General features: G+C 46.4%; 1 protein-coding gene across 1 annotated transcript; it reads right to left on the bottom strand.

Moving 5' to 3' along the window:
* Nucleotides 1-399: 399 nt before the first annotated feature.
* On the bottom strand, nt 400-22,455 carry HDC (histidine decarboxylase). Its single transcript, XM_045900101.3, has 12 exons — nt 22,302-22,455; nt 19,623-19,795; nt 15,912-16,025; nt 14,601-14,723; nt 12,135-12,269; nt 11,736-11,879; nt 11,213-11,279; nt 10,351-10,513; nt 10,169-10,259; nt 6,132-6,230; nt 1,749-1,850; nt 400-1,613 (listed from the first exon to the last, which is right to left on the bottom strand). The coding sequence occupies exons 1-12, from the start codon at nt 22,327-22,329 to the stop codon at nt 864-866; spliced, it is 1,989 nt and encodes a 662-aa protein (XP_045756057.1). The 5' UTR covers nt 22,330-22,455; the 3' UTR covers nt 400-863.
* Nucleotides 22,456-26,857: the final 4,402 nt, after the last annotated feature.

The following is a 26,857-nucleotide window of genomic DNA, read 5'->3' as shown; positions in this document are numbered from 1 at the left end:
CATCCAGCTTTGTTTACCTTTGACAATGTTAATATAACCCATTTCAGAGCCATCTCAAATAGGAAGAAAACAGGTTTTGACCTATGAATTAACTGGGCAAGCTGCCTGGGAGCACAGCTTTTATTTGACGACAGGGTCCAGAAAGAGAGAAAATGTACAAGTTCTAAATCTAGAGAGGGAACCTTGAAATGGACTGAAGGACTGGGGCGGGGGCGGGGGGGCCGTACCGTGAGCTTCTGATCAAGTACGGCACGGTGGAAATAGCATGAGCTTTATCGAATACAAGGAGACCTGGCTTTGCCCACTTACAAGCTTTTGTGACCTGGGGCCTTGGTCTCCTCATTTATAAACTGTGAGTCACAGTGCCTGCCTCAAACTGCCTGCCTTCTTCATACCAAGGGCTCCTCCAAAGTCATTCTTTCAGAGTTAAAGCCACATCTTCAACATCCCGAAAAGTAGAATCCATAAGTACATACATTTGGGCTCCAGGATATGCTCTGATGAATTAGTCAATGTCTCAGTGGTCAATTAAGTCACACAAGATATTTTTTCAGGGACAAGTACAATTTATTTCTATAATATATTTCACATCACAAGCTGAACCCATAGAAGCTGCCTGTCAGTACACTTCCTGGGGTCCTTTCTCTCTGACCAGACGGCTGGGACCTTCTGTACCATGCTGCCTTAAGCTCCCCATTTGTATCTTGTCATGGGTCATGAACCTCTGTGAGAATCTGATAAAGTGATGGGCTCTCTCTTAAGAAAAGTGCACATACACATAAGCACACTAATTCAGCATACAATTCTGAGGGGCTCAGCAACTCCCTGAAACACATTCTTGGATTCTGGCTGAAACCCCTGGTCTAAACCATCGCCTGCAGAGGACAACAGGGCAACTGGAGCCCACACTGAGAGCTACATTCTGGAAAGCTTGGGACGCTGTAAAACTTGATGAGTTTTTTGAAGGCACTTTTCTTTAACATCATCATCTCTTCTGGGAACCTAGAGAAGATTCTGGCCCTGGAGGAGCCACCATTCTTCACGGAGCCATCCGCAGGCAGTGGCTTCTGAGCACTCACAGGCATGCTGTTGCAACTGAAGGAACGCACGGCCTTCTTCTTATTTTGCACAGACAAATAATTGAACAGGAAGGAGGATAGCTTGTGCTTGGTGACGTCTGGGGCCTCTTCTGAAAAGCAGTCATCATCAAGTGGGTCAAAGAGGGTTTCAAGATGGCAGCTGTCTTCCCTTTTCATAGGACGGGCTCCCACACACTGAGGCTGCTTGATGATCTTCCTGGCCTGGGCTTGGTCATAGCCTGCCCCATTGGCAGACTGAAGGGACATCCCATTGGCCAAGGCTCTGGGGCCCGTGGTTAGGGGGATGAGGTTCCCAACCTGAGAGCTAGGTTGGGAAGTACAGTGCTGACTCAGGATGAGAGTAGCAGCATCTCGAATGAGATTCCAGTCTCTCAGGATGTCCCCTCTGGTGGTGAACTGGGATGTCACAGTGAAACGGATGATCAGTTTGTCCTGGATAGTGGCCGGGATGAGGAAGAGACGGCCAGCTTTAGCTAATTCCTTTAATACACTTTCTGTGAGACAATTAGGACCCTGTTTGAAGAATAAAGAGAAATGATGTCTATGTCACATCCCCCCTAAGCATCCCCAGAAGGCCAGTATTTACAGATCCAAGAGGCTGAACAACCACCAAATAACATAATTATAAGCCATGGAAGATGGCATTACCTTTAGGCGAAAAACCACCAGGCCAAGGTGCCTCTTGGCAGGGATTTCAAAGAAAGGGTCATTTCTGACCAGAGACTCAAAATATTTTGCCATTTCAGTGCCCTAAAATTGTAAATATAGAGAGAACTGAAATTAATAATCGGCAAGGGACAATTCTGCATAAAGTTTCACCCTGCTAAATGGGTTTAAACGTCACACCTTTGAACCACAGAGTTCTGAATGGCTTCTGCCTGATTTTCTTCTCCATTTGATGTAGCTCATATTCCAAGCTGGAAAACCTCCCGTGAGCAATGTCCTATTGCTTGTCACATCAGATCCACCTCAGGAACTCATTTCTGAGGGCTCTCTTTCAACTCAGCCCCAGAGCCAGAATGCATGTGCTTTGCAATCAATGCATCTGGCCTCAAATCCTGGCTTCACAGCTTTCTTACTGGTCCAGGTGGCAAGCGAGGGCCAAAACCCAGCCCAATCTCTGCATTCCCAGCCAGATAATTTGTACAGGCTGGATCTGCCCAGAGGAAGAGATTCTTGTTTTCACAGTATGTAGAGGCACCATGTGGGCTGTCAACAGCCCTGTCCATCTCCTAAGCCTACATCTTTCCCTTGCCTCTCAAACCTTTTCATACCTTATACCTCACATGTTGTTTCATTACCTCCTCTTTTTTTTCATTCCACAGAGAATATATTTTTATACATCCTCCCCACGTACATCATAGACAACTCTCAGGGTGCCTGGGTGGCTCAGTTGAGCACCTGCCTTCAGCTCAGGTCATGATCTCAGGGTCCTGGGATGGAGCCCTACGTCAGGCTCCCTGCTCAGTCTCCCTCTGTGTTCTCTCTCTCTCTCTCTCTCAAATAAATAAATAAAATCTTGGAAGGAAGGAAGGAAGGAAGGAAGGAAGGAAGGAAGGAAGGAAGGAAGGAAGGAAGGGGAAAGAAAGAAAAGAAAGAGAAAGGAAGAAAGAAAAAGAAAGGAAGGAAGAAGGAAAGAAAGAAAACTCTGCACAAGTTTAACAAGTACAACATTTCTGTTTGGGATGATGGAAAAAGTTCTGGAAATAGTAATGATGGTTGCACATATTGGGAGTGTACACAATGTCACTGAATTTTACACTTAAAAATGGTTAAAGTGGTCAAGTTTACATTATAGATATTTTCCCACAATAAAAAAATTTAAAGCTTTGTACCATATTAATCTTTCACTGAAGTTTATGTCATTTTTTAAAATTTCCTTTTTTTTTTAAACCTAAGATTATTAACTAAACAAGGACAGGACTTACCTTTTCTTTCATTTCTAAAAAATTTCTTTAAGCATCCAGAAGGATCTCAATAAAATATTTGCTAAGTAATTATTCTCACGTGGTTCTCATTGAATCACCTGGTTCTCAGACTTGATACTCAATTTCAAGAGAACTCAAAGGATTTTAGCTAATCATACCACTTTTGCCCCAGTTTCTCAATTTTGGCCATTACACAGTCAGTTATACAAGGGATACACGTGGCATACAGACAGTCCATCATTGACTATACTAGGTCAGGTTTGGTTTTAATGGAAAAGTTGATGAAGTTGGTATCAAGCAGGATGTGGTCAGGTGGGCCCAGCTGTTATACCAGAAGAATAAGCAGGAAGGATGTTGGGGGACCTCTCTTTCCTTGAGTACACTGGGATCTTTCTTTTCTTTCTTTTTAGGTTTTGATCTATCCTTCTCTTTAAGCCTCTGATCCCAGACTTAGCATTCCCTTCATGGTTGCATACTTTCTTGCTTTCTTGTCCTTCCCCATGTTCACGCCACACTCCCGTTTCTTCTGTCTTAACCTCCTAATTTTCTCAGCGGGGCTCAAGGAAAGTGACTTCCCTGAGGTACAATTGGCACAATGCAGGTCTCCTGGTCACCAAGTACATGCTCCTCCCACCATGCTCTGCTGCTTCCTACAACGTAAGCTGATTGTGACAAGGTAGAAGCAGGGGCCAGGGGAGAGGGGAAATGGCTCAGCATCCCTGCCACCTTCATGAGTAAGGAAAGCATTGCTGCTACCCATGCCCTGAACCAATCTAGGTCGAGGGTGGGCAGACTACAGCCCCAAGGCCAAACACAGCGCCTTCCTGGAACATAGCCATGCCCATTTGTTTATGTATTGTCTACAGTGGCTTTTGTGCTACAATGTCGGAATCGAATAGTTGCAACAGAAACAGTATGGCTCACAAAGCCAGAAACGGTTACTGTCTGTCTTTTACAGAAAAAGTTTACCAATCCCAATTGTAGGTGATAGAAAATGATGAATGATGATGATGATGTTGATGAGGGGAGTCATCTGTTATCATTAGAAGAAGGGAAAAAAAATGGAGGATGGGGAAGGGGAGGAAGAGGAAGACGCAGCAGAAGGAGAAGGAGGAGGAAAGGAAAGAAAGAATATTCATTGAATACTTAGGTGAGTATTAGGTCCTGTACTAAGTAAGGGCTTTATATGTATTATCTCATTTAATCATCACCATTAACCTTTGAGACGTATTATCATTTTCCCATCTTATAAATCAGGAAGCCAAACACAAAAGTTTAAGTAATTTGTCCAAGGTCACCAAACAGTAAAGGGTAGAACAGAAAAACCAAACCCAGATCCCATGCTCTAAAGCATTACTGTATTACAGAGAGATACGCATCTTGGTTTTACATAACCTTCAAGAGCTCACATAATAGAAGACAGCCCAAAATTGTGAAGAGAGAAGGCTTTCCACTCTTCAGCAGCGCAATTACCATCTTTGAGCCTTGCTTCTGATATGGGGCTGGTCAGGGTGACCATCCCAAGCATTGTTGTAAGAATCTAATGAAACACTATAAGGTATTTTTAAAACTTAAGACCCTATGCAAGTAATAATTACGATCTCAGTCAAGTTGAAGAAATAAAATTAACTCACAACGACTCTGTTTTGGTTCCACCCCTTACGGTTGTGGGACATTGGTCCCCTGTGAGCTCAGTTTTATAAGTGTGCTTGAGTAGGTGATCTTAGGAATGCCAAGGAAGCAGTGACCGTGACTAGGGCAGATGGAATAGTCAGGGAAGCTCCTGGGAGAAATGAAACGTAATCCTTTAACAACATTTGGAGAAGAGAAAGAAATCCAGAAGGACAAAACACAGGTGAAGGTGCAGAGGCAGACTGAGGATACAGCTGTAATGGGTCAGTGGGAAGCCTGAGCTAAAATAAAGGCTGATACCCGGGTCCTTGAAAGCCAGGCCCAGGAGTGTGGGCCTAGTGTAGGGAGTGGGGGAACTGATGGGAATTCGGAGCTCTGACTTGCAAGAGGAGCATTACGGAGTCGGCCAGCACCTACACGCTGCCTATCCAGTCCTCAGTTGCACACAAAAGAGCTTTCTTGGTGACTTGTAACCTCCACTGTCTCATTTCCCAGCCCACTACCTCCAATCTTGAGTCTGAGGATCTTGAGAGAGCACAAAGTGCCTGATGTCCCTACTACATGCCTACTACAGCCACTCACTGATAGACATTCGGTTGCCAAATACCTTGATGTTTATTACAAATGTAAAATTCCCAACAGTAAACCAGTCATAGTTACTGCTTCAACCATTTCATTTGGTTTTGTGTTTATTTCATATAGAAGAAATTCCCTAAAGGGAAGGTAGAAGGGGAAAGACACACAGAATAATAACGGACAATGTCTTCGGACTTATCCACGGCTTTTATCAATGGTTTTGCCTTATTCATAGGTGCTCAGAGAAATGGACGAAAAATGCTGCTAGCCAAAATTCTGTCAAGTCCTGCCCGTTTCATGAAGAATATGACAGAGGGGCCCTGCCTGTCTCACTTACTTCTGGGTCTTATTTCTAGCACAATGATGTTGTTGTTGTTGCTGTTGAGTTCAGTTAAAATAAATTGTACCAAATATTTACCTTCGGTAAATAGGTATTGATACAAAGCAGAGAGGCTTGTTCCAGACTTGGTAGGTTTACATGTCCAAGCCAGAAGAGCCGTGTCTCAGGCATAACCAGGAATGACTCAAATTTTCAGGCAGCTGTGATAATCAGAGTAATTCTTAGAAAGATATGTTCCTACCCCAGACACACACACTGCCCTTTGGTCTATTTTCTTTCTCTCTCTGCAAAACAGGCTCTCAGGCCATCGCTCCCCGGTGCTTGACAACTAACAGAAGGCATAATGAGACCCTCCTGCAGGGGAACAGACAGCAGATAGCCCCCCGGTGCCATGTTCTGCTCAGGATCCCTCGAGCTAACAAAGAAATGGCTACCCTGAATAATCAAGTCCCAGGAGCCCAAGAACAGGTCCAGACACCTGAGCCATACACCGCAGGTCCCCTGGGCAGAAACCAGTCTCCCTCCCCCACAAGGACACACAGCAAGACTACATACATGTCTGACGTGCGCTTGAAGATTCTTCACGCCAAAGGCCCGAATCACGAACCAGAGTTTGATAGAGCGAAACCGCCGGCTCAGGGGGATCTGCCAGTGCTAGAACAAAGGTACACAGGGCTGATGGTTAGAGGCGAGGGCGCTGCTCCCTCACACACTCCTTGGCGTTGTCATACCCTGCCTGCCCTGCCCTCCAGGGGTAGACGGTGGCACCACGACTCCGGAAGCTGTTGCTAAGGAGAAAAAGCCAAGGCAAGTTACCAAAGGCTGCCCTGTCACGTGGGAAGGTGGCCAAGAGTCACCCTTGCCCAAGAGCATGACAAGTGGAAACCAAGCCCATGACCCTGAACCAAGGAGAAGCCATTTTGCTTCAAATGCTGCTTTAAACATTTCAAACTGATATTCAAGATGGTGCAATACATTTTTTTTTCTTGAAAAGAATCTAAGTTCCTCAAATTGCAGAGAATAGTATTTCTATTCCCCCCAAAATGTAAAGAAGAGTGCTCAAGAGCTGGGACGCTACCAGCCCCGCAGACGTGGGTTTCCCCTCCGGCTCTGCCACTTCCTGGGTGATGCCACCCACTGGCTCCTCGTGAGACCGAGAGCGAGCAGCACCTCCAAGGGAAGTGGCGCGAAGAGAACCAAGGCAAAGAGCTTCACAGGAAGTCGTCAGCAAGCGGTGGCTATTTAGGTGATAAAAATGTGAGCTACAAATCACAGCAGTCTTTCTGCCTAGAGCCAAGATGATCATTATTTAATGTCACGGTCTGGTCCTGACTTCTTCCTGTGACATTCCTGTGACATTCCCGTGCTCTCAGGAGCCATGACTCCAGCTTTCAGGTTTCAAATGAGCATCCACATCTGGGCCTCTATGAAACTAAAATTGACCCTCTGTTCCTGGTAGCCAAATCAACAGAGCTTAAAGTTCAAGGCCGTGGGCACCCTAGATCGAAACATTTTCAAACCAATTTCAAACCAGTTTCACACATCTGAAAACAGACCAAAGGCTTTGGAAAACACTGACAGTTACCCTGATGTGGTAATGTGGTTTCTAATGACCTCTTCTTCAAATGTCAGAAAGCTTCACCACAATTTCTGTTGACCAAAAATAAATATTTGTTCCACTGACATTCGTGTACTCGTCCACAGGATTACCAAATCCTCAAAAATGTGCTCACCTTCACCCTTCACACTCACTTCCTGACCTGGCATGGGCACTCTCCCTTTGGGGACACTGTCCCGTTGTGGATGGACAATGTTTCTCCTATGTCAAGTACTAAGCCTTTGTTCTCCAGCTTGGGGACTTTCGTTTACCAGCAGAGGGCATCAAAACCTGGACACAGGACAAAATCCCTGTGACAGGGAAAGCAGTCAGCTTCATCCCTTAGTAGATGGACACTTTGGGAGAATAATGAATGGATAATAAGAGCCTTCTCTAGAAACATGGCTTCCCAAATGGTTATGGCTAATTGGCTGCTTTATCTCACCAGCAAATTAAAACGAGAGGCAGAGATGATTTTATTTTTTATTTCTTCACACTATGTTCGTATGCCCAGTTGTTCCTCTTGTCACTATTCCAAAACCAATCCATGCTGACCCAGCTAGCTGATATTCTCGGTTAGAGCAGGAAATTTGGACTTAGAAAGGGGGACGTGGCTCTTCTTTAAATCCAGACATTCCCCAAGCCTCCTCTGTGTCCTTCCAAGGTTTTGCAGGTCTCCCCTGCCAAAGGCAAGACAATGCCCCATCTGCTAGTGGGAGCTTGAGGTCAGAAAATCTAGCCCTGATTTTAGGTGGTGCCAGAGCCCAGGGATGAAGTCCGTAAGTCTTCTCTCCCGGGATGCTGCTTATTTCTGGCTCCTCTCAAACATGGCTGGGCTTCTATTTATAGCTACAGCCACCTGGGGGAGAAAGAGCTTGGGTCAGAGCAGCGTGAAGACTCCCAGGATCACAACAGATAGAAGCTTCCATTTTCTAGAAGTTTCTTTTAGACTTGAAAATGGAATCCATAGAATTAGAGGTGGGGGAAGGAAACGCATAAAGCGCACCTTCTGGATGTGGAAATATAAATAATAAGGTTTCCCTGGACCAGTGCTACGAAAAGTATAATTCAATATTTTTTATAAAAAGTTATCTAGAAGAAAGAGAGTACCATAAAATGTCCAAACTGATGGGAACAAACCACAGAAAGATGTCATGACACTGGTGGGAACACACAAGCAAACAAAAAGGTAACACGAGATCCAAAATGGGCAAAGGTAAGATAATGCTCTTAAGTTATGATGATCCAAATACACTTATGGAAGAATGGGTACCATTTCCCATTTCACACTCAATAAAGAAACTTAGAATTATCCCTGAAGAGCTCTGCCCCTTGGGATGCTGTGGAAATGTTTTTTTAATTAAAAAGTTGCTGAAAACCTACCAGACAGGGCAGTGAAGATGCAAGAACCATTATTTGTCTATTTTTAGCAACCTCTCGAGGGTCTGTAAGCTGAGTACCTACAATTCCAATCAAAAATCTAAAGGAAGTGTGAGCTGGTCTGAGGGAGAATAAGCAATACAATCAAGAGATAACAGAGCGGGACGCCTGGGTGGCTCAGATGGTTAAGCATCTGCCTTCGGCTCAGGTCATGATCCCAGGGCCCTGGGATCAAGTCCCGCATTGGGCTCCCAGCTCAGCGGGGAGCCTGCTTCTCCCTCTGACCCTCTCCCCTCTGATGCTGTTTCTCTCTCACTCGCTCTCTAAAAAATAAATTTAAAAAAAAATCTTTAAAAAAAAAAAAAAGAGATGACAGAGCTATTATTTTAGGACTAAAAGGCCAAGACATTTCAGTTGCCCAAGGAGATAAGACAGAACCATCTCTTTACAAACTGAGTCACAGACACCAGGCATTGCTCTCTCTGCCTCACAGCATTAACTCATTTAATCTCACGACAAGCCTAAGAAGCCAATATTATTATCATCATCCTCATTTTACAGATGAGGAAACCAAGACACAGAGGTTAAGTCATTTGACCAAGGCACAAAAGGTTAATGAATGGAGGAACAAGGATTCAAACACAGGCCATCCGGCTTTAGCACCTCAACGCTTAACCGCTTTGCTATAGCGAATCTCTGCAGCTTAAAAGAAGAACTTTTAGCAATATTAGCCCTACCGTCAATTGAGCATTTGCCACAGTCCCAAGACTGCATTAAGTGATCTATACGTATGTTCCCATCTCAGCCTCTGTGAGTCAGGGCCTGTGAAATCAGGATCACTGTGCCCATTTTACAGATGAGGAAGCCACAGCTCAGAGAGAGCCACTAAGTTTCCCAAAGGCCCACTGCTGGGGTAGCATTTCAAACCAAGCTCGTCTACTCTGCTCTGATGCCTCCCGTTGGCCACGGGTATAACTGGTTTACGTCTCTGTCTCCCCTACAATTAAAGAAAAGGCTCCTCTTCAAACTGAGGAGTAAATCTGAAGAATTCATTTCCCCAGGAGATAGTACAGGCTGAAAACGTGGGCAGGTTCAAGAGATGGAGGTGCAACTAGCTGAGAAGGCCAGGACCAGCTGGCAGCATCCAGAAACTCAGGAAGGGGACCTGTGCCCCCACCCCCTCCGGAGGAGCCTCCCACGTGCCTCCACCGCCCTGGGGACAAAAGATGAAAGCAATTCAAGCAAGAAGCGTCTTTCCCTGCCCACGGAGATTCTCCACCCTTCCCTGCTGCTGGGCACTAAGCAGAAAAGATTATCCAAGACGGAGACAGAAGGGAATCGAGTCACTCATGGTAGAAAAGGCATCTCTGGAAATTAAGGAATGCCACACATATTCAGGAAATGGGCATATTGCCTCAGAGGTTGGTCTCATTTTCTAGGCTTTTTAACAGTTTTCTGGGTTTCATTCGATATGCTTAGAAACCGAAGGCATACAGCAACATATTATGGGATGGGTCCACAATATGCCAATTTCGGATGGAAGCCCACATCAAGGAGACCTTCTGGGGTCAGGTGCAGTGAGCTTCCATCCCAGAGGCCGTCTCTGGCCACTCACCATGAAGTCAGTGGCCGTGCCTGAGTCGGCATGCCTGAGGTAGATGGGGTTCACGCTGAAGGTCTGCTGCAGCTTGTACTTGTCCTTGACCCTGTGGGTTTCCAAACAGGCATTAGTGGCTGAGGCCTCTCCGGAGGAAGCAAGGCTTCCCCATGGGCTGGAAGCTTGGCTGCCCCACTCACCAGAAGCCAGTACAGTCAAAGTGCACCATCATCCACTTGGAGGGATTAAAGGTGAAGGAATCGGCGTACTCGATGCCCTTCAGAAACCCCCGGAACTCGGGGCACAGGAAGGCCGTGCCTGCGTACGCAGCATCGATGTGGAGCCACAACCCCTCAGTGGCACCTGAGGAGACAAATGTTGCCTGGCTGGGAGGCAGGCCTGGGGGGAGGGGCGGCACATGGACGGGAAGGGTGGGGGCCTCCGGAAGGGAAAATCCACGGAGCTACAACCGGCCTTTTGCTCTCACCGGCCAGAGGGTCCACAGGCTAGAAGTTCCTGGCACAGAAAGCAACTCCCCGCTGGTCCGCTGGTCGGGAGAGCAAGGTTAATGCATCTAACAAATGTTCCAGAAGGGATGTCTCTCTTTCCTAGTGGGTTTCTTGCTTGGGGATTTTAAGCAACCCCATTTGGGTTTCTTCCCCGCCTATATCTTCCCCCATGGTTTCCCCTACCCTACCATTTTCCTTTCCTTGGGCTAGAATAGAAAATATTTGACAGTGCCTCCTTTACCCTGTGTTTCGCATATGGCCTGTTTTAAGTTGATTTTGACATACAAATGAGAGGGCACGAAAACCCGGGACTCTCCCACTGTTGCTTCCTAAAGAGGATGCAAGGCAAGGTCTGGGGGGGAGCTCTAAGCCCCAGTCCACTGCTGGGAAAAGCAGTGCCCTGGCTGCCTTGGGACCTTCGGTGTCTCTTCTTAAGCTCTCTGCACTGACCCACGAGGGGGCAGATAATGCCACGGAGCTAGTTTCAGGTTCTTGCTCTAGGGACCAGTCTAAAGTTCGTGACTCTTCCTAGCCAAACGAGGCAGACACTTACAGATGGGGCCCAGCTCTGCCAGGCAGTCAAATGCACAGACCCCAGTGGTCCCCAATGTAGCACACACCTGAAGGAAAATAAAGGAAGTTAGTGTGGGAAGGTGGGCTCATGTGACCCCATTGGCCTGAAAAAAAAGATGTAACCACAGCTATTATCTATCCTACCCATCCCACTGGAAGAGCGTGTATTTCACATTACATTTTGCCGTGACCCACAGTAAGAAATACATTTTATATAGCAATCTAGTACATGTGTGCATTTGAAAGAAAAGTTTCGCCAAACCATACAGTTCTGGCTATAGGAATGCACTCTGATGGTTTGTATTCTTAATTGTTTCTTATACGGATTATGACCCACAAAATTTATTTCCTAACACACCAACGAATAGCAACTCATAAACATCGTATTTGACAATTGTTCTGCTTTTTTTTTTTTTCAGCATGTTACTTGCCTAAATTCTGCCCAAATTCCTTCCTCGCCTCCAGGTCCTATCATTCTAAGCCGAGAACCCGTTCTGACTTACAAAAACAGGCACCAAGCCCCGTTCCTTGTCCTCCTTGATGGCTTTCTGAAGAGCCTCCCCTCGGAGTGAGAAGTTGTCGTCCACAGGCAGAAACTTCATCTTCACCAGGGAAATCAAACCAGCTTTTTCCACTGAGGAGTGAGCCTAGAAGGACCATGGAAACTTGTCAGCAGAGTCCACCAGGGATGAGCAACCCCCAGAAACTGCTGAAGCCAGACTAGGGGAATCAAAAATAACATTTGCTGTGTGTCTCCCCCACCATGGTCCCTGGAGAGAGCTTCTGAGGCCTGTGCCGCCCTGAGCTCCAGCATACTCATGTCTAGAAAAAAATTACTCAAGAACGAAGATTCCAGAAGCCAAGCCCTGACCCCAGGGTTTGGCCTGTACTGGGCAACTCACCTGGTCAGAGGCGTAGGCAATGAGCCGGGCGTTCAGGGAGGACTCATCTGCCCCGGGTTCAGATGCTTTCATTTCCAAGATTTTGTCCTTCCTTGCTGCCAGCAAGGCAATCAAGGTGGACTCGCTGACTGTGCTCTGTAGTGGAGGAAGGATTACCGGTGGCAGCCTCTTCCTCTGGTCCCTTGGCATATTCCCCTGGCCCCTGCCTAAAGGGTTGTCCTTTCTCCTGACTCACAGGTCTATCCCACATTCTCCGTTCACAACACCCTATGCATTCCTGGGACACCAGCCTCTCTTCCAATTGCCCCGGGAAGTCATGAAAGCAAATTTGCACCCAATACCAACATCTTTGAGAGGCCACAGACCAAAAAGAGACTGTTCAGCCTCTGCTAGATACAAATTTGCCTATAGATATGTTTGTTCCCCATATAAAGCTTGCTAAAAAGAAAGAACTTTTCATTTATTCAGTTTAGACATGGAAATGGAGTTTGTTTCTAAAGGGACATTCCCGAGAGAGTGGGTTCTGGCTTAATGTGAGAGGCTGGTCACTTTGGCCTTGGTTCTGTTACCAGTGGCTCCCGTGACCTTTGGCTACCGTTGCCCCTCCGGGGACTCTTTTCTGTTTATAAAATGAAAAGCACCCCTTCGGCTGCCTCCCAGAGTGGGTGTACTAATTAATTATCCAAATGAAGGCTGGTTAGGACTTTGTTTTGGCCATGACTGTGGGAATCCGGTGGGCCCCTCAGCAACCTCACAGAATTCTTAAAGGTTTCTCATCATTCATTCACTTGGTCTTTGGTGTCTTTGCTTCTTGAACTCTTCCTACGGATATAGCTCCCTGCTCTCCCTGCTAAAAAGCCTGGCAGATAGCCAGGTATAGATCAGATCCCACTAGATATTCAGCGTCTGGATATCACTCTGCAACAAGGAAGCCAGCAGAATAGTAATAATAATAATTCGTAGTTTACAAAACGTTCTGTCATCCCACTGGCTCCTCATAAAACCTCTCGGAGGTACTTGTGATTCCCGTCTACAGATGAGGATAGCAATGCTCAGAGATGTTACAGGACTGAACATGGCTGATGAATACAGGAGGAAGCGCCATTTGGATGTAGATGAGCGTGTGTTTAAATCCTTTCTTCCACTTACCAGCGGGGCAACTGGGGCAAGTTTTTAAACTCTCTGAGCTCCAGTGCTCTAATCTCAAAAATTGGTGATGATACTATTTACCTACAGAGTCCGTGAGATAATTAAATGAAAAGCAAGATCCCGTACAGCAGACATTTAGCATGTCTCGCAGATATACTATCTGAAGTTGTAACTATCTGCAAACGACCCAGAAGGTCCCCAGCATGCAGTAATTTGCCTTCCTTGGGAGGATTTTAATCTCATTGCAAGACTGGAGAGAGAGGGGGAGTCATTCAGCTAGCAAATGAGCCTAGCAAAATTTCCAGGTCTCATCTCAGATGAGCATGGCTATTTTTATTTTAAAGAAGGGCTCATTCAGGGGCACCTGGGTGGCTCAGTTGGTTAAGCTTCTGCCTTTGGCTCAGGTCATGATCCCAGGGTGCTGGGATTGAATCCTACATCAGGCTCTCTGCTCAGGGGGCAGCCTGCTTCTCCCTCTCCCACTTCCTCTGCTTGTGTTCCCTCCCTGTCAAATAAATAAATAAAATCTTAAAAAAAAAGAAGAAGAAGAAGAAGAAGGGCTCATTGAATGTTCATATCCACTCTCTGAGGAAAACACTGTTGCTCTATTATTAGTTATTATTATCTCTATCTTAGAGGTTGTAAAACCAGGAAAATTATGTATTAGAGTAGAATTCAAGAATCTGGGGGTCCTCAAAGGTCTCAGAACCAAGCCCTCATAAATGTCAAGGTTTATAGATGCAAAAGTACACATCAGTATGCACAGTCAGCGCGAGGCACCCAGCAAGCTCCACTATGCCGATGGCTCTTAACAACACAAGAAATCTTTGAGAAACTATCATTTGACAGATATCCAAATGATAGTGTTGTAGGATAAAATAAATCAAATGATGGTGTTCATTTTTCTCACTGCCCAGGGTCTCCTGGACCCAGGAGGGAGGGCAAGAAGTCTCTCCTTATCTTCTCTTTTCCTTTTACTGGAAGGTGTTAAATGATTCAAGGCAGGGTCGGGGTCGGGTAAGAAACAAAGAAACTGAATCGAGCAGTACTGGAAATGTGACCATGGGTGGACTTCTTAATCTTTTTCAAAGAAAAAGGAGAAAAAGAAGAGTGGCGGTGGCAGCCACAGTGGGAGTGTGGTGACCATCATGGTGACCATCAGGATAATGACGATGGCTAATGGCAAGAGGATGATGGCAGTGACAGTGGCGGAGGGGGGAGCCTCCGTGGACAACAGGAGAATGGCCTGCGCCAGGGTTCAGCTTATCTTTCACTACTCAGCCCCCAAGCTGGGAGGAGCTTTGCCAAGGTAGGCACCTGCAGGACGCCTCCTCCCTGGCTGCCTGGGTGGTGGTGCAGGAAGTGCTCTGGGAGTCCCAGCATTTTCGCCAGCCAGTCCATGACATTCATCTCCAGCTCCGTGCATGCAGGGCTGGAGGCCTGGAAGAGGGAAAGCAACTTCATCCAGACAGCCCCCAGGACACCAAGATATCCCCCCACCAGCCCCAGAAACACATCTGTCTCTGCCCTGGCCCTCCCTGCACCCCCACGCTATCAATGGGAACCTGGCCTATCTCCTCCCTCCCAGAGAAGGGGTCCGTGTCAGGCCCTGTGCCCCATTCCCACCCCATCCTCTGCCACAACAGAGAGGGAAAAGGATGTAGGGCTTTGGATTGATGACCCGCCCTCAGTGGGCTGGAGTCTTTCCTAACTCCCAAAGTTCCATGGAGAAACAGCCCTAGAAATGATCGCTTCCATTTGGCTTCCCTAGTCCCTAAAATACCCAGGTGAGCAGCATCCTGAAGGCCAAGGGCAAGTTTTAGGACTAAGAAAGAAAGCACTCCTTCCTAGAAAAGGTAGCAACTCTCCCCCCTCCCCCCTTGAAGCCCTCCCCCTCCCTGACACACCCTGTAACAGTTCAGGCTTAAAATATAAAGCTGTTGGGCGCCTGGGTGGCTCAGTCGGTTAAGCGACAGCCTTCGGCTCAGGTCATGATCCCGGAGTCCCGGGATCGAGTCCCGCATCGGGCTCCCTGCTCGGCAGGGGGTCTGCTTCTCCCTCTGACCCTCCCCCCTCTCGTGCTCTCGCTCTATCTCATTCTCTCTCTCAAATAAATAAATAAAATCTTTAAAAAATAAATAAATAAATAAATAAATAAATAAATATAAAGCTGTTCTCAGAGGCTTCTGGCACAATTTAAAGCAGCTCGGCCCTTAGGGGGTGATTAAGGGGAGTCTGAGAATATATCCCTAACCCCTCACAGACAAGAGCCCAGGGGAAGTTATACCCATAGGCACCAAAGTGCTTAGTTAGGATCACAAACTGTAGCAATGACCAGATCTCAGTCCAAATGTCACCTCGGTCTCTACGAGCTGTGTGATCCTGGAGACGTAAGTTACCAAGCCTCCATTTCTTTATCTGAAACAGGCCAATACTCATGATTCCATAGGGTTAAAGGATAAGATGAGATCATTTCTATGAAGTTCAAGCTCAAAGAATGTAGCCGTTATTAATGTTTAACTTAGAACCCCCGTTCGGAGATCAGGACAGAATGTGCCTGCCCCAGGATGACACTTTCTGCTCTGGGTCCAGCTGCCACCAGTTACAGCTACGGCCATGGTTACTCACCCAGGTGAATCCCAAGCAGTTGATGGCATCGGCCAGCATGTCTCCCAGCAGCGACGGCCAAGAGGTGAGGGCTGGATAGTAGGCATGCATGTGGGGGCTCTGCCAGTGCACCACCTAGAGGAACAGCGTGTCCATGTGTGGCACCAGGAAGCAGGTCTGGGAGGCTTTCCTCTAGCAGAGGCCCTCCCTGGCCACTCTAGAGATGGGCTGACCCTTGTAAGACAGTCCAGTAAATGACACAACTCCATAAAAACATAAAACATATTCCTGGTGTTTCTGCCACCCACATGTCTCATCTTCTAGGCTACCTCATCAGTGGGGCACTTGTATGTATGCAAAGACCAGAAGGGCATATGCAAAACGAAAACTGGCATAGTAATTAGGGTTGTGGTTTCCGGATAGTGTTCACCTCAGTCTCCCATGCTTATCCCCATGCCACCGCTGCCCAGTAATAAAAGGAAGAGGAGACTATGAGCTCCAGAAGAAGAGGATGCTTGTCCCATCCAGTTTCTTGCAAAAAGCATCCTTTGTTTTATGGGTCGCCGAGCTCTCTGGGCACACAGCTCCCACAGAGGGTCAGTGTGAATGGATTCAAAGCCATCCTTCGTTTCCCAGTGAGGATGGAGAAAGGAGAGAAAAGGGCGGGCGAAGCGCCAGCCCTTGGGCCTGGGACCCCTACCTCCAAGTTAAGCCCTGAGCCCACAGTCAGACTGAAGAACCGGATGTAAGCAGGAGCCAGGTGGATAGACAGGGCCCCACCATAACAGGCTCTCTGGCCTCATTAATTATCTAATCCGGCTTCATCTCCTTGTTGATGAAGATGCCCTGTACATTTCTGCATTTGTGCTTTTGAGCAATGCTGTGTCTCCTGACAAGCAGGCACGTCCCACACTAACAGAACCTTCCAAAACCTGCCAATTCCTAGAAAGCTACAAAACACTCACTTCCTCCACAAACCCTTTCCCAGTTCCCCAGCCCCCTCTGATCCTTTCCCTGAACCCATGGAACCCTCCCATTCTAGATGTCCCACCCTACTGAGAACTCATTAGTCAACATCTTAGTGTACCGATACTTAGTGTACAGAAATTCTTATAATCCCTCACTAGCAAGGACAGTGCCCTAGACAATGTGTGTGGTAGAAGGAGTACACGATTCAAGTCCAAGGACACAGGTTCCAGTCCTACCTTTGTCCCTAACCAGCAGTGTGACTTTGTAGGTTTATTGTGAAGCTAATGAACTTAAGCTCCAAGGTCCCGTGTTTGCATGGGTCTTTTTTGAGAAAGACACTTAATTTTATTTTCTTACAAGGGATCTCAAAATTTATATATGATGCAGACCCCATAAAAACAGGGTACTCCTCTGCACCTTAATTTCCCAGCATAAAATAAATCCTGTTTCCTGGGGTTGTCATGTGGATTGATCTGGGAGGAAATTGGCAAAATGTAAAGCACTAAGGTTAATGATGAGTTAATCACATGGTGATAGACACATCATATAATCTGACTTGACTCTTAGATAATCAGACCTCTTCCTCTGGTTTTTGCCAGGCGAAATATGTGGAAGGCAACAACGATATCTTCCATTTCCCCATGCTTCATCTCATTTAATTCTCAGAGTACCCCTATTAGATAGGTTCTCCCGTTAACCCGTTTTACAGATAAGAATCGGGGCCGGCTAGTGTGAAGCAGCATCTCTGTGAGGTGTGTGTGATCACCCAAGGCTCTCTGACCCCAGGGCCCAAGCTCCTGAACAAGGTGGCACCCTGCCTTCTCTCCCTCAGCGGCTCTCTCTCTCTACCCCCATGAAGCGCAGAGGAGGTCTTTCTAACCAGAGTTGGAATTAAAGCAGAAGAGCAGTTAATCTCTTTGTGTCTAGGAGATGGCAGGGAGGGAAAAATGAATCCAGTCTTCACTGCGGTGTTGGTCAACGTGAGAAAGCGAAGGGCCAATCGCTTTCAGGCCATCTCTCAGAGGCATTGGAAGACTGGGCCCTCATTATCAGTGTCCTTAGTGGCAGTATTTTGGAAACCCCAAAGAAGGGCTTCCATCCCCTAACCCTATCAAGAGGCAATTATCTGTTCTTGCAAGATAAATATGATAAGATAAGCCAGAGGAACCCTTATCAAGAACAGACAGACCTCTGTTCCAGAAATGAGCCTCTCTGACCACACCCTCAGCAACTGTTGGAATTACAATCAACAAATCAGCTCATTTCCACCCCTCTGACAGTTGCTCTCAGTCTCACTACCAAATTACAGTTGGTCCCTCAGCAGATTACATTTTACAGAATGAAATCCATGAGATAATCTTATCGGGGTGCTAGCTTTACGATAAAGCGTAACGATACAGAAATTTTGCAAAAGATGCTTGTGAAATAGGCTGAGTGGTCAGAGAGAGATGACTAATTGATTTTGTACAAACCTGCCGACCACTACGTTTGTACAGACTTACTCTGAGTTTGGATAATTTGTCATCCCTGCCTCCGGGCATATTTCTGTCCCATCTAAAGCTTTTAGGGGATGATGGAAGCAATTCCCAAGTCAGCCTCGGGAGGTGTCTGGACACATGCCGTTCAGGACACCAGTGCCCCAAGCAGACAGAGTGAAGAGAACAGCCAGCGTGTTGGGGTCCCACTGAAGGGCGGCACCTGGGTGCGCAGGCTCAGGCTGGAGCACTCAGTCATACACGAGAGGAGGTATCAGTGTAGGAGAAAGAGCCTGTGGAATAAGACTGGCCCAGGGCTAAAATCTTGGATCTGCCACCCTACAAACTCTGTAACTTTGAGAAAACAATTAACATCCCTGAGCCTCAGTTTCCTCATTTGTAAAACAGGGATTGTAGGGTCACTGTAGGATAGAACCAGCCAGCCTGTAACGGGGCTCATCCAGGGCCTGGCATGTGACATGGAGCTCAGTAAAAGGCAGCCCTTCTGTGGGAGGAAGACTGGTGCTCTCACTTTTAGCATGAGCACCTTGGCACAGCTCCTCGCCCATGGTGGCCAGGGACAGCATCACAGCCCACAGAGGCGGGCCCCAGCCCAAGCACCAGCCAGCCTCTGTCTGCTCCCTGGCCCTGCCAGTGCCGTCACCAGGCTGTGCTCTTTGTCGCCGGGAATATGATCCAGGGAAAGTTCCTCTCTACTCCTGAAAAGCAGCTCAATCGTAAGACCTCCCTTGGTAGTGAAGGACACCATTCCCACCTCCAGGAGGAGAAACGAGGGGGCTGCCAGGGTCTCATTCAGCTCCCAGGACCTCTCTATGTGACAATCAGGGTGCCCTAAGGGAGGGTATCTTCTCAGCCTCCTTCCTTCCCGTCAGCCAGTCTCCGCATTCTGTGGGAAAGTCCCTGGCTCTGCCATCTGGGACTTCGGGGACTGTCTCCAGCCTCCTCTCTCTGTCGTGCTCTCCACATTGGCCTTTCCCCTCAGACCCGATGTTCATCCTCACCTCATCCCATTCGACTGTCGTGCATCCATCAGACTAGGCCCTGGGGTGAGGTGCTAACACCCTCTGGCCTCCCACCCAGCACCACAGGGCAGCCCTGGCTTCAGAATCCTAGTTTCAAAGTCCTGGCCCTCTACATGCCCACACGACAGGCTGGCATTTTGGTGCCCAGGTGGCAGGCTTACCCAAGGCAGGCCGCTCTTCAGGCCTACTGCCCGGCCTCCAATGCCCCGAAACCCAGAGTCACCCTTGTGGTGACTGTAGCTCACCCCAGGCATGATGATTCGCTCAATGTCCCCAAAGATGCTGTCCCAGCTGTCGGGTTCCTCGGGAGCACTCTCTGGCAGCTGGGCTCGCAGGTAACCAGGCCGGACGTCCGGAGTCACACGCCGCTCCCGCACAGTGCTCAGGTACTGGCAGATGTACTCCACCATCTCTTTTCCTACACGGGAGGAGGAGATACCAGCCTCATGTCCCCCGACTAGGCCTGGCCAATCCATGCCTGACCCCCTTAGGTCAGGGCCAAGAGACTTGGTGAAGAAGGAGATGGATTCGTGGGCTGATGGGGAGAAGGTCTGATGCCTAGCATCAGCCATGTCTTCAGAATTTAAAAATAAGTGAGGGTGGGGGCGCCTGGCTGGCTCAGTCAGTAGACCATGCAACTTTTAATCTCAAGGTTGTGGGTTTGAGTCCTGAGTTGGGGGAAGAGATTACTTAAAATAAAAAAGGGAGGGCGTCAGTTAGGCGACCAGCTCTTGGTTTCAGCTTGGGTGATGATCTCAGGGTCATGTGATCAAGCCAGGCATCAGGTTCCAAGCATGGCACAGTCTGCTTGGGACTCTCTCTCCCTCTCCCCATCCCCCTCCACCCCATCTCACCCCACCCCTGGTTCCCTCTCTCTCTCTTAAATAATTAAATAAATATTTTTTTTTAAATGAATGGAAAAATAAGTGAGGGAATGAATGACCAGTGGAGGGAGTGTGTGAGTGAACAAACGAACAAGACAGAAAATCATGAAATATAAAACTCAAGCACTGAAGTAAAATATTTATTTTTCCTCCCCTTTCCCTTATCCATATCAACCTTGATTGTCTCTCCTACCTTTCCTTTCTTCTCAAAAACAGAACATCTAATTAATTCACTACCTTACTGGTTTATCATAATAAACCAGTGGCTCTTTCTACACACACACACACACACACACACACAAACCCTATACTCTTTGTTAGCATAGATGGCAAACTCCCCTGCCAGGTCCTGATACAAGTTGAAAAATCTACTTGCTCACTATTCCCATTGGACCAGTAATTCTCACTTTTGGACCCCATGGACTTCTTTGAGAATCTGATGAAAACTATGGGCTTGCATGCACAAAAAAGTGCTGTATAATTTCTGAGGCTCATGGCATCCCCAAAGCACAGCCATAGACCCAGACCAAGAATCCTGCACTAGCCTTAAGTCTTGGGAAAATGCAAAACCGTGTCTTTCTGTTTGTTTGTTTGTGTCAGGTTTTTATTTAAATTCTTGTTAGTTAACATATAGTGTAATATTAGTTTCAGGAGTATGCAAAACCAGGTCTTAATCACTCAGTTTCTTTCCCTCTGCTTGCGCCAACACCTCAATGCTTAGGACATTTCTTAGATGCTCAAAAAAAAAAAAAATCGAATGAATGAATGAATAAATAAGGAAGAAAAATAGCCAATTCAAATACTCTGAAGTGAGTCTAAATTATTTTTTTCTCCCCTTTCATTTCTCCAGGACAGGGCTTCAGTCTTCAGTGCCTTTGTCTCTCGCTCCCTCTGAGTCTCCCTCTCTGCTTCTCTCCCTTTCTGTGTCTGTGTGCTCATCTCCCTCTCTCTGTCTCTCTCAATATCTATAATTCCTCCTTAGTACTCCTTAGGCTTTTCTTCCCCCTGCAAAAATAATAATAATAATAATAATAATAAGATAAGATAAAACAGAGAGAAGGAGAAGGAACCTGATTTCTTGCCTCTGCACCAGCTCATGGAAGATTCTCATAAGCAGGACCAATCCCAGAAAAAAACCATGAAAGAGAAAGAGAGGGATTTTGACACCCTTCGCTCTCCTCCAACCCTCCCACAGTTGGTGCTTCTCGTTCCTGCAGCGGCACCCCAGCAGGGCTCTGAGAGCGCTGGACCTGGCCCTGCACTTGCCCAGAGGCAACAAGGAATGTATTCGTGTCCTACACACAGGATGGATGTCCTCGGGAACCTGCTTGAGGCTCTTGGGAAGCCCGGAAATAAGCAAGTGCAGACTTGAGTTGTAAAGCCGCTAGCTACTTAGGTCTGGGTGGAGGGGAGAGGAAAAGTTGGATTTAACGCGGGACAACACCTTAGGGCCAAGAAATCTTAGGCAGCATAACTTACCGGTGGGGAGGAAGATATAAAAAGTCACAAAGAGAAAAATTAGAAGCAACTATCTCCTGTCCCTCTTAAGGAGCCATGCGGGACAACAGGCTAACCGTTTGGTTTCTCTCATTCCACAAGGCTTGGAGATACAGTAGCTGCTCACTAAATACGTAGGAAATGAAGGACTAAGTGAAAGAACAGCACGGACAGACTCACACATACAGAAATGAATACATAGAAAGGATTTGCAGTGACTACAGAATACTCGAGGAAAATTTTTTGCTGCTTCAGAATATGAATAATCCCCTTTTCCCATTGAGGGGCTGGGGAATCCAAATCCTCTCTTCGTGAGAAAGGGGACGGGAAAAGGGAGACACAGGAGAGTGGGAGAGGGAGGATGAAAAAGAGGTTGAGAAAGTTGTGAATTCCGGGGTCCCACATTCCTTCCTCAGGAGGAAGTTTGTGGAAACCAACTCTCGGAGGGCAATTCTACTCCTCCTGTCAAATGACAACCCCCCCCCCGAGTCTAAGGGCGGAGCCCCAGCACCTGCTCCTGCAGAGGGGGTGCCCAGCGCTCACCTCTCTCTCTGTACTCCTCGGGCTCCATCCTCTGCCCGGGGCTGCGGCGTCTCACAGGCACGGAGGGCACTGAGGGCGGACTCCTGCGCGGCCCGTGTGGGGCTCCATTTAAAGGGTTCTCCCTTCTTCCACCTTAGCTCCACCCACCCTTCGAAGGCCCTTCCTCTAGGCTTCATGAACTCCACCCCTTCTTCCCCCGATTCAGGTCAAGAGATCCAGGATAAAAGGCCCTTCTAAATTAAACAGCGCCCTCAGCAACGCAAACCCGCAGGCAGCCTTTCCGCCCCTGGCCTCGGGCCACGGAGCCCCCGCCTCGGACAGAGCGCCCGCTCCGCAGCCCCGAACAAAGCCAAGGGTGCAGGGAGGCAGAGGCCCGCACGAGTGCTGTTATTCCTGCTATTGCTTCTCTCTCAGCAGCACGGCGGGAGGGACAGGCACTTACGGAGACGCTGCCCGGCTGGCCACTTGGCGCTCAGGGACGCGCAGATACTATCATCTAACACAGCGGATTTTCTAAATGACCACTTAACACTTACTGCTGTAGAGAGATGAGAAACGCAGATAAGCAAAAAGAATACAAATGGAAACATCACCCAGGCTTCACCGCTTTTAGCGCTTGAAGGGGTGCGTGTGTGCGTGTGAGAGAGAGAGAGAAAGGGCACGCAGACACTATCGTGAGGAGGGCGACACGACTCTTGGAACCTCCTGAGGAAAAAGGAATCAAATGCATGCTCTGGTTTCTCTTCCAACGGCACAAAACTCTCACCTTTTACTAAAGATGTCTGTGGAGAGGGAAGAATTGAAAAGTGATCAAATGCAGGGCGCCCGGGGCGGGGGGGGGGGGGGGGGGGGTGCAGTCAGGGAAGCGTGGGACTCTTGGTTTGGGCTCAGGTCTGGGCTCAGGTCGTGATCTCAGGGTCGTGAGATGGAGCCGCACCCTCTGGGTTTAGTGGGGAGTCTGCTTGAGATACTATCTCTCCCTCTGCCTCTGCCCCCCCCAACCCATGCTCTCTCTCTCAAATTAATAAATAAATCTTTTTCTTTTTTTTTAAGTGATCAAATGCTTTCAAATTGCCAAATAGAACTTTTTTGTTTCTGGTCCTCATCTTTCTTGTCCTCTTGGTGGTATTGGACAGCTACTACTTCCTGGTGCTTGAGGCGTACAGCCTCTCTGGGCTCCCAGGAAATGGCCTGTCACACTCTCCCTTCTACCTCTCTGCTGTCTGCAGCCTCCGATCAGGCTGTCGATGTTGGCTTGCTTCAGGGCATTACCCTGCTCTCATCTTTCTCCTGAGGTGGCCTTATCCATTGTTGTGGCTTAAATGTTACCTATGTGACATCCACATAGATATAGAGCCTGTGTCAAATTTATACCATGAGGCCCTCCCAGTTTCTGAGCTCCAAAATCTCTTATCCAACTGCCTACCTGACAAATCCCTTTGCGTGGTGTCAACAGATTCTGTGTCTGAGGAGAAGCCTCTCCCCAGCGGCCGTCTTGCCGTATCCTCGCATGATGAGGAAAGCGAGCTCTAGTCTCCTCCTCTTCCTATGAGACCCTAATCCCTTTATGAAGACTCCACCCTCCAGAATTCACCTAAACCTAGTTCTCTCCTAATACTATCACTTTGGGCGTTGGGCTTCAACATATGAATGTGAACATGCAGTCCATAACAGAGTACATTCTTAAAACTGGTGAAATCTGAATTAGGCCTAATTAACAGTATTGTACTGATGTCAATTTCCTAGTTTTGACGTTTTACTAAAGTTATGTAAGATATTACCATTGGGAGAAGCTGGTAACAGAATGATTTGTAGACTCCACACTATTTGTGCAACTTCTTCTGGATTTATAATTATTTTAAAGTAAAAGATTTTTTTTAATTGCTACTGAAAATTTTACAGTGAGATACCACTTCACACCCACTAGAATGGCTATAATCAGACAGATGGCACCTGGCTGGCTCAGTCAGTGGAGCATGCGACTCTTGATCTCGGGGTGGTGAGTTCAAGCACCACGTTGGGTGTAGAAGTTACATTAAAAAGAAAAAGAAAAGACAGATAATAACAGATGTTGGTGAGGGTGTGGAGAAATTAGAACCCTCATATGTTGCTGGTGGGAACATAAAAATGATGTAGCCATTTTGGAAAACAGTCCTTCAAAAAGCTAAACATAAAGTTCCTTTACGAATCAACAATTCCACTACTAGGTATACACTTAAGAAAATTTATGTCCACACAAAAATTTATACATGTTGTTCATAGCAGCATTATTCATAATAGCCAAAAAAGGGAAACAACCCAAATGTCCATCCATGGATGAATGGATAAATAAAATGTGGTATATCCATACAACAGAATATTACTCCATAAGAAAAAGGAATGAAGCATGATCCATGATACAACATGGATGAACCTTGAAAACATGCTAAGTGAAAGAAGCCAGTCACAAAAGACCACTTATTGTATGATTCTATTTATATGAAATGTCCAGAATAGTCAGATCTGTAGAAACAGAAAGAAGGTGACTGGTTACCAGGAGCTGGGTCAGAGGGGAAGGAGTCAGAGCTTGACAGCTAAGGGGAACAGGGTTCTTTGGGGGGAAAAGGGTGATGAAAATGCTTTAAAATTGATTCTTGTGATGGTTGCACAACTCCATGAATATACGAAAAGCAGTGAATTATTCATTAATTGGGGGATTTTATAACATGGGAATTATGCCTCAAAAAACAGGGATGCCTGGGTGGCTCAGTCGGTTAAGCATCTGCCTTCGGCTCAGGTCATGGTCCCAGGGTCCTGGGATTGAGCCCCGCATCGGGCTCCCTGCTCAGCGGGGAGCCTGCTTCTCCCTCTGCCTGCCGCTCCCCCGCTTGTGCTCTCTCTCCCATACTCTCTCTCTCTGACAAATAAATAAATAAAATCTTAAAAAAAAAAAAAGAACCAGATTAAAAAGAACAAGTATGCCTGGGGAACATAAGGTCTTTGGGGGGCAAAATGGCCTAGTGGATTTGGACTCCAGCAGTATTGCCAATAGTCTAAATCTTTCATGAGACCAGGGGTGGAGAAGTAATATTGACGGTGATAATAGCTGACATTTATCTAGCACATAAAAAGTAGCAAGCCCCACGTTAGGCATTTTAAATAGAAAAGTTTGTAATCTTCTCTTCAAGTGTTGCATCTGTGCATTATCTTTCTTCTATCCTTCTGCAACTCCAGTTATGCTATGTTAGACTTTGTTACCTTATCTCATATATATAATATATATAGTATTTATGTGTGTATTATATATATTATATAAGTTATAAAAATTACATAGATGTATGTTATATATGTATAATATTCTTTTCTTTATTTTCCATCTTATCTCTCTGAATTTCAGATGGAAATTTTTTCTGCCCTATCTTTGAGTTCTCTCTTCAGATGTATCTAATAGGATAATAAACCTGGTTATTGATTTCTTAATATGTTACATTTTTTCAGTTCTAAAGTTTTCATTTAGTTCTTTTTTTTACAGTTTTTAATTTCTTACCATATCTTTTCATCTTGACTATTATTTCCTTGAACATAATAAACTTTTTTTTTAATTGCCACTGAACAATATAAAAGACCCATATAAATGGAAAGACATATCACATCCCCAGAAAGAAGACTCACCATCACAAAGATACCATTTTTCCTAAGTTAATTTCTACATTTAACACAATCCCAGTGAAAACCCCAGCAAGAATTTTGGGTATTCTGTTTTTTTTTTTTTAAGGTTTTTTTATTTATTCATTCGAGACACAGAGATACAGAGAGAGAGAATATGAGCAGGGGGAGAAGCAGAGGGAGGGGGAGAAGCAGGCCCCCCGCCGAGCAGGAAGCCCAACGCGGGGCTCAATCCCAGGATCCCGGGATCATGACATTAGCCGAAGGCGGACGCTTAACCAACTGAGCCACCCAGGCACCCCTGGGTATTCTGTTTTGGATTTCATTAGCTACTTTTATAGTTCACAAGGAAAAACAGCAAGGAAAACTCTGTAAAAGAAAAGTAACTAGCAGGTTCTGTTCTCACCAAGAAGGTATTAAAATATGTTATGAATCATCAATAATTAAAAGAATGAGAAACTGATGTATGAACAGACAAAAGGAAAAATAAATTCAAATACATACAGGAATTTAGCATATAATAAAAATGGCATCTCAGACCAGAGGAGAAAAAATGAACTACTTAATAAATAGGAACAAGGAGAGCCATCTGGAAAAAAGTTGGATTCCTCACACCAAGAACTTAGATAAATTTTTTTTAATCAAAGATTTAAATTTAAAAAAAATCACAGCATACAATTATATGAAACCATCACCATAATCAAGATAATGGTTTCACAGATGTACACATATGTCCAAACTCATCAAATTATATGCATTAAATATGTGCAATTTTTTTTGTATGTCAGTTATTAGAGGCCACTTTTGGCAAACAGGCTTGAGCGATGGAATGTGGAAAGGGCCCTCAGCGACCCTCTGGCTGAACACAGCCAGGCCCATCAGCTGACCCACCTCAAAATCTCCATAGGCTA

Source organism: Mirounga angustirostris, unplaced genomic scaffold, assembly GCF_029215605.1.
Source record: "Mirounga angustirostris isolate CCGP_5_RB_7025 unplaced genomic scaffold, mMirAng1.0.hap1 SCAF_9, whole genome shotgun sequence".
Lineage (NCBI taxonomy): Eukaryota > Metazoa > Chordata > Mammalia > Carnivora > Phocidae > Mirounga > Mirounga angustirostris.
This window is presented reverse-complemented; position numbering and strand designations above follow the sequence as displayed.

Coding starts and splice junctions, on each gene's coding strand:
- HDC (XM_045900101.3), bottom strand. CDS start 22,329: ATGGAGCCCGAGGAGTACAGAGAGAGAG. Junction 14,724..15,911: donor ACTGCTTGGGATTCACCTGG/GTGAGTAACCAT, acceptor TCCCTCTTCCAG/GCCTCCAGCCCTGCATGCAC. Junction 10,514..11,212: donor GGCAGAGCTGGGCCCCATCT/GTAAGTGTCTGC, acceptor TTGTCTCCTCAG/GTGCCACTGAGGGGTTGTGG.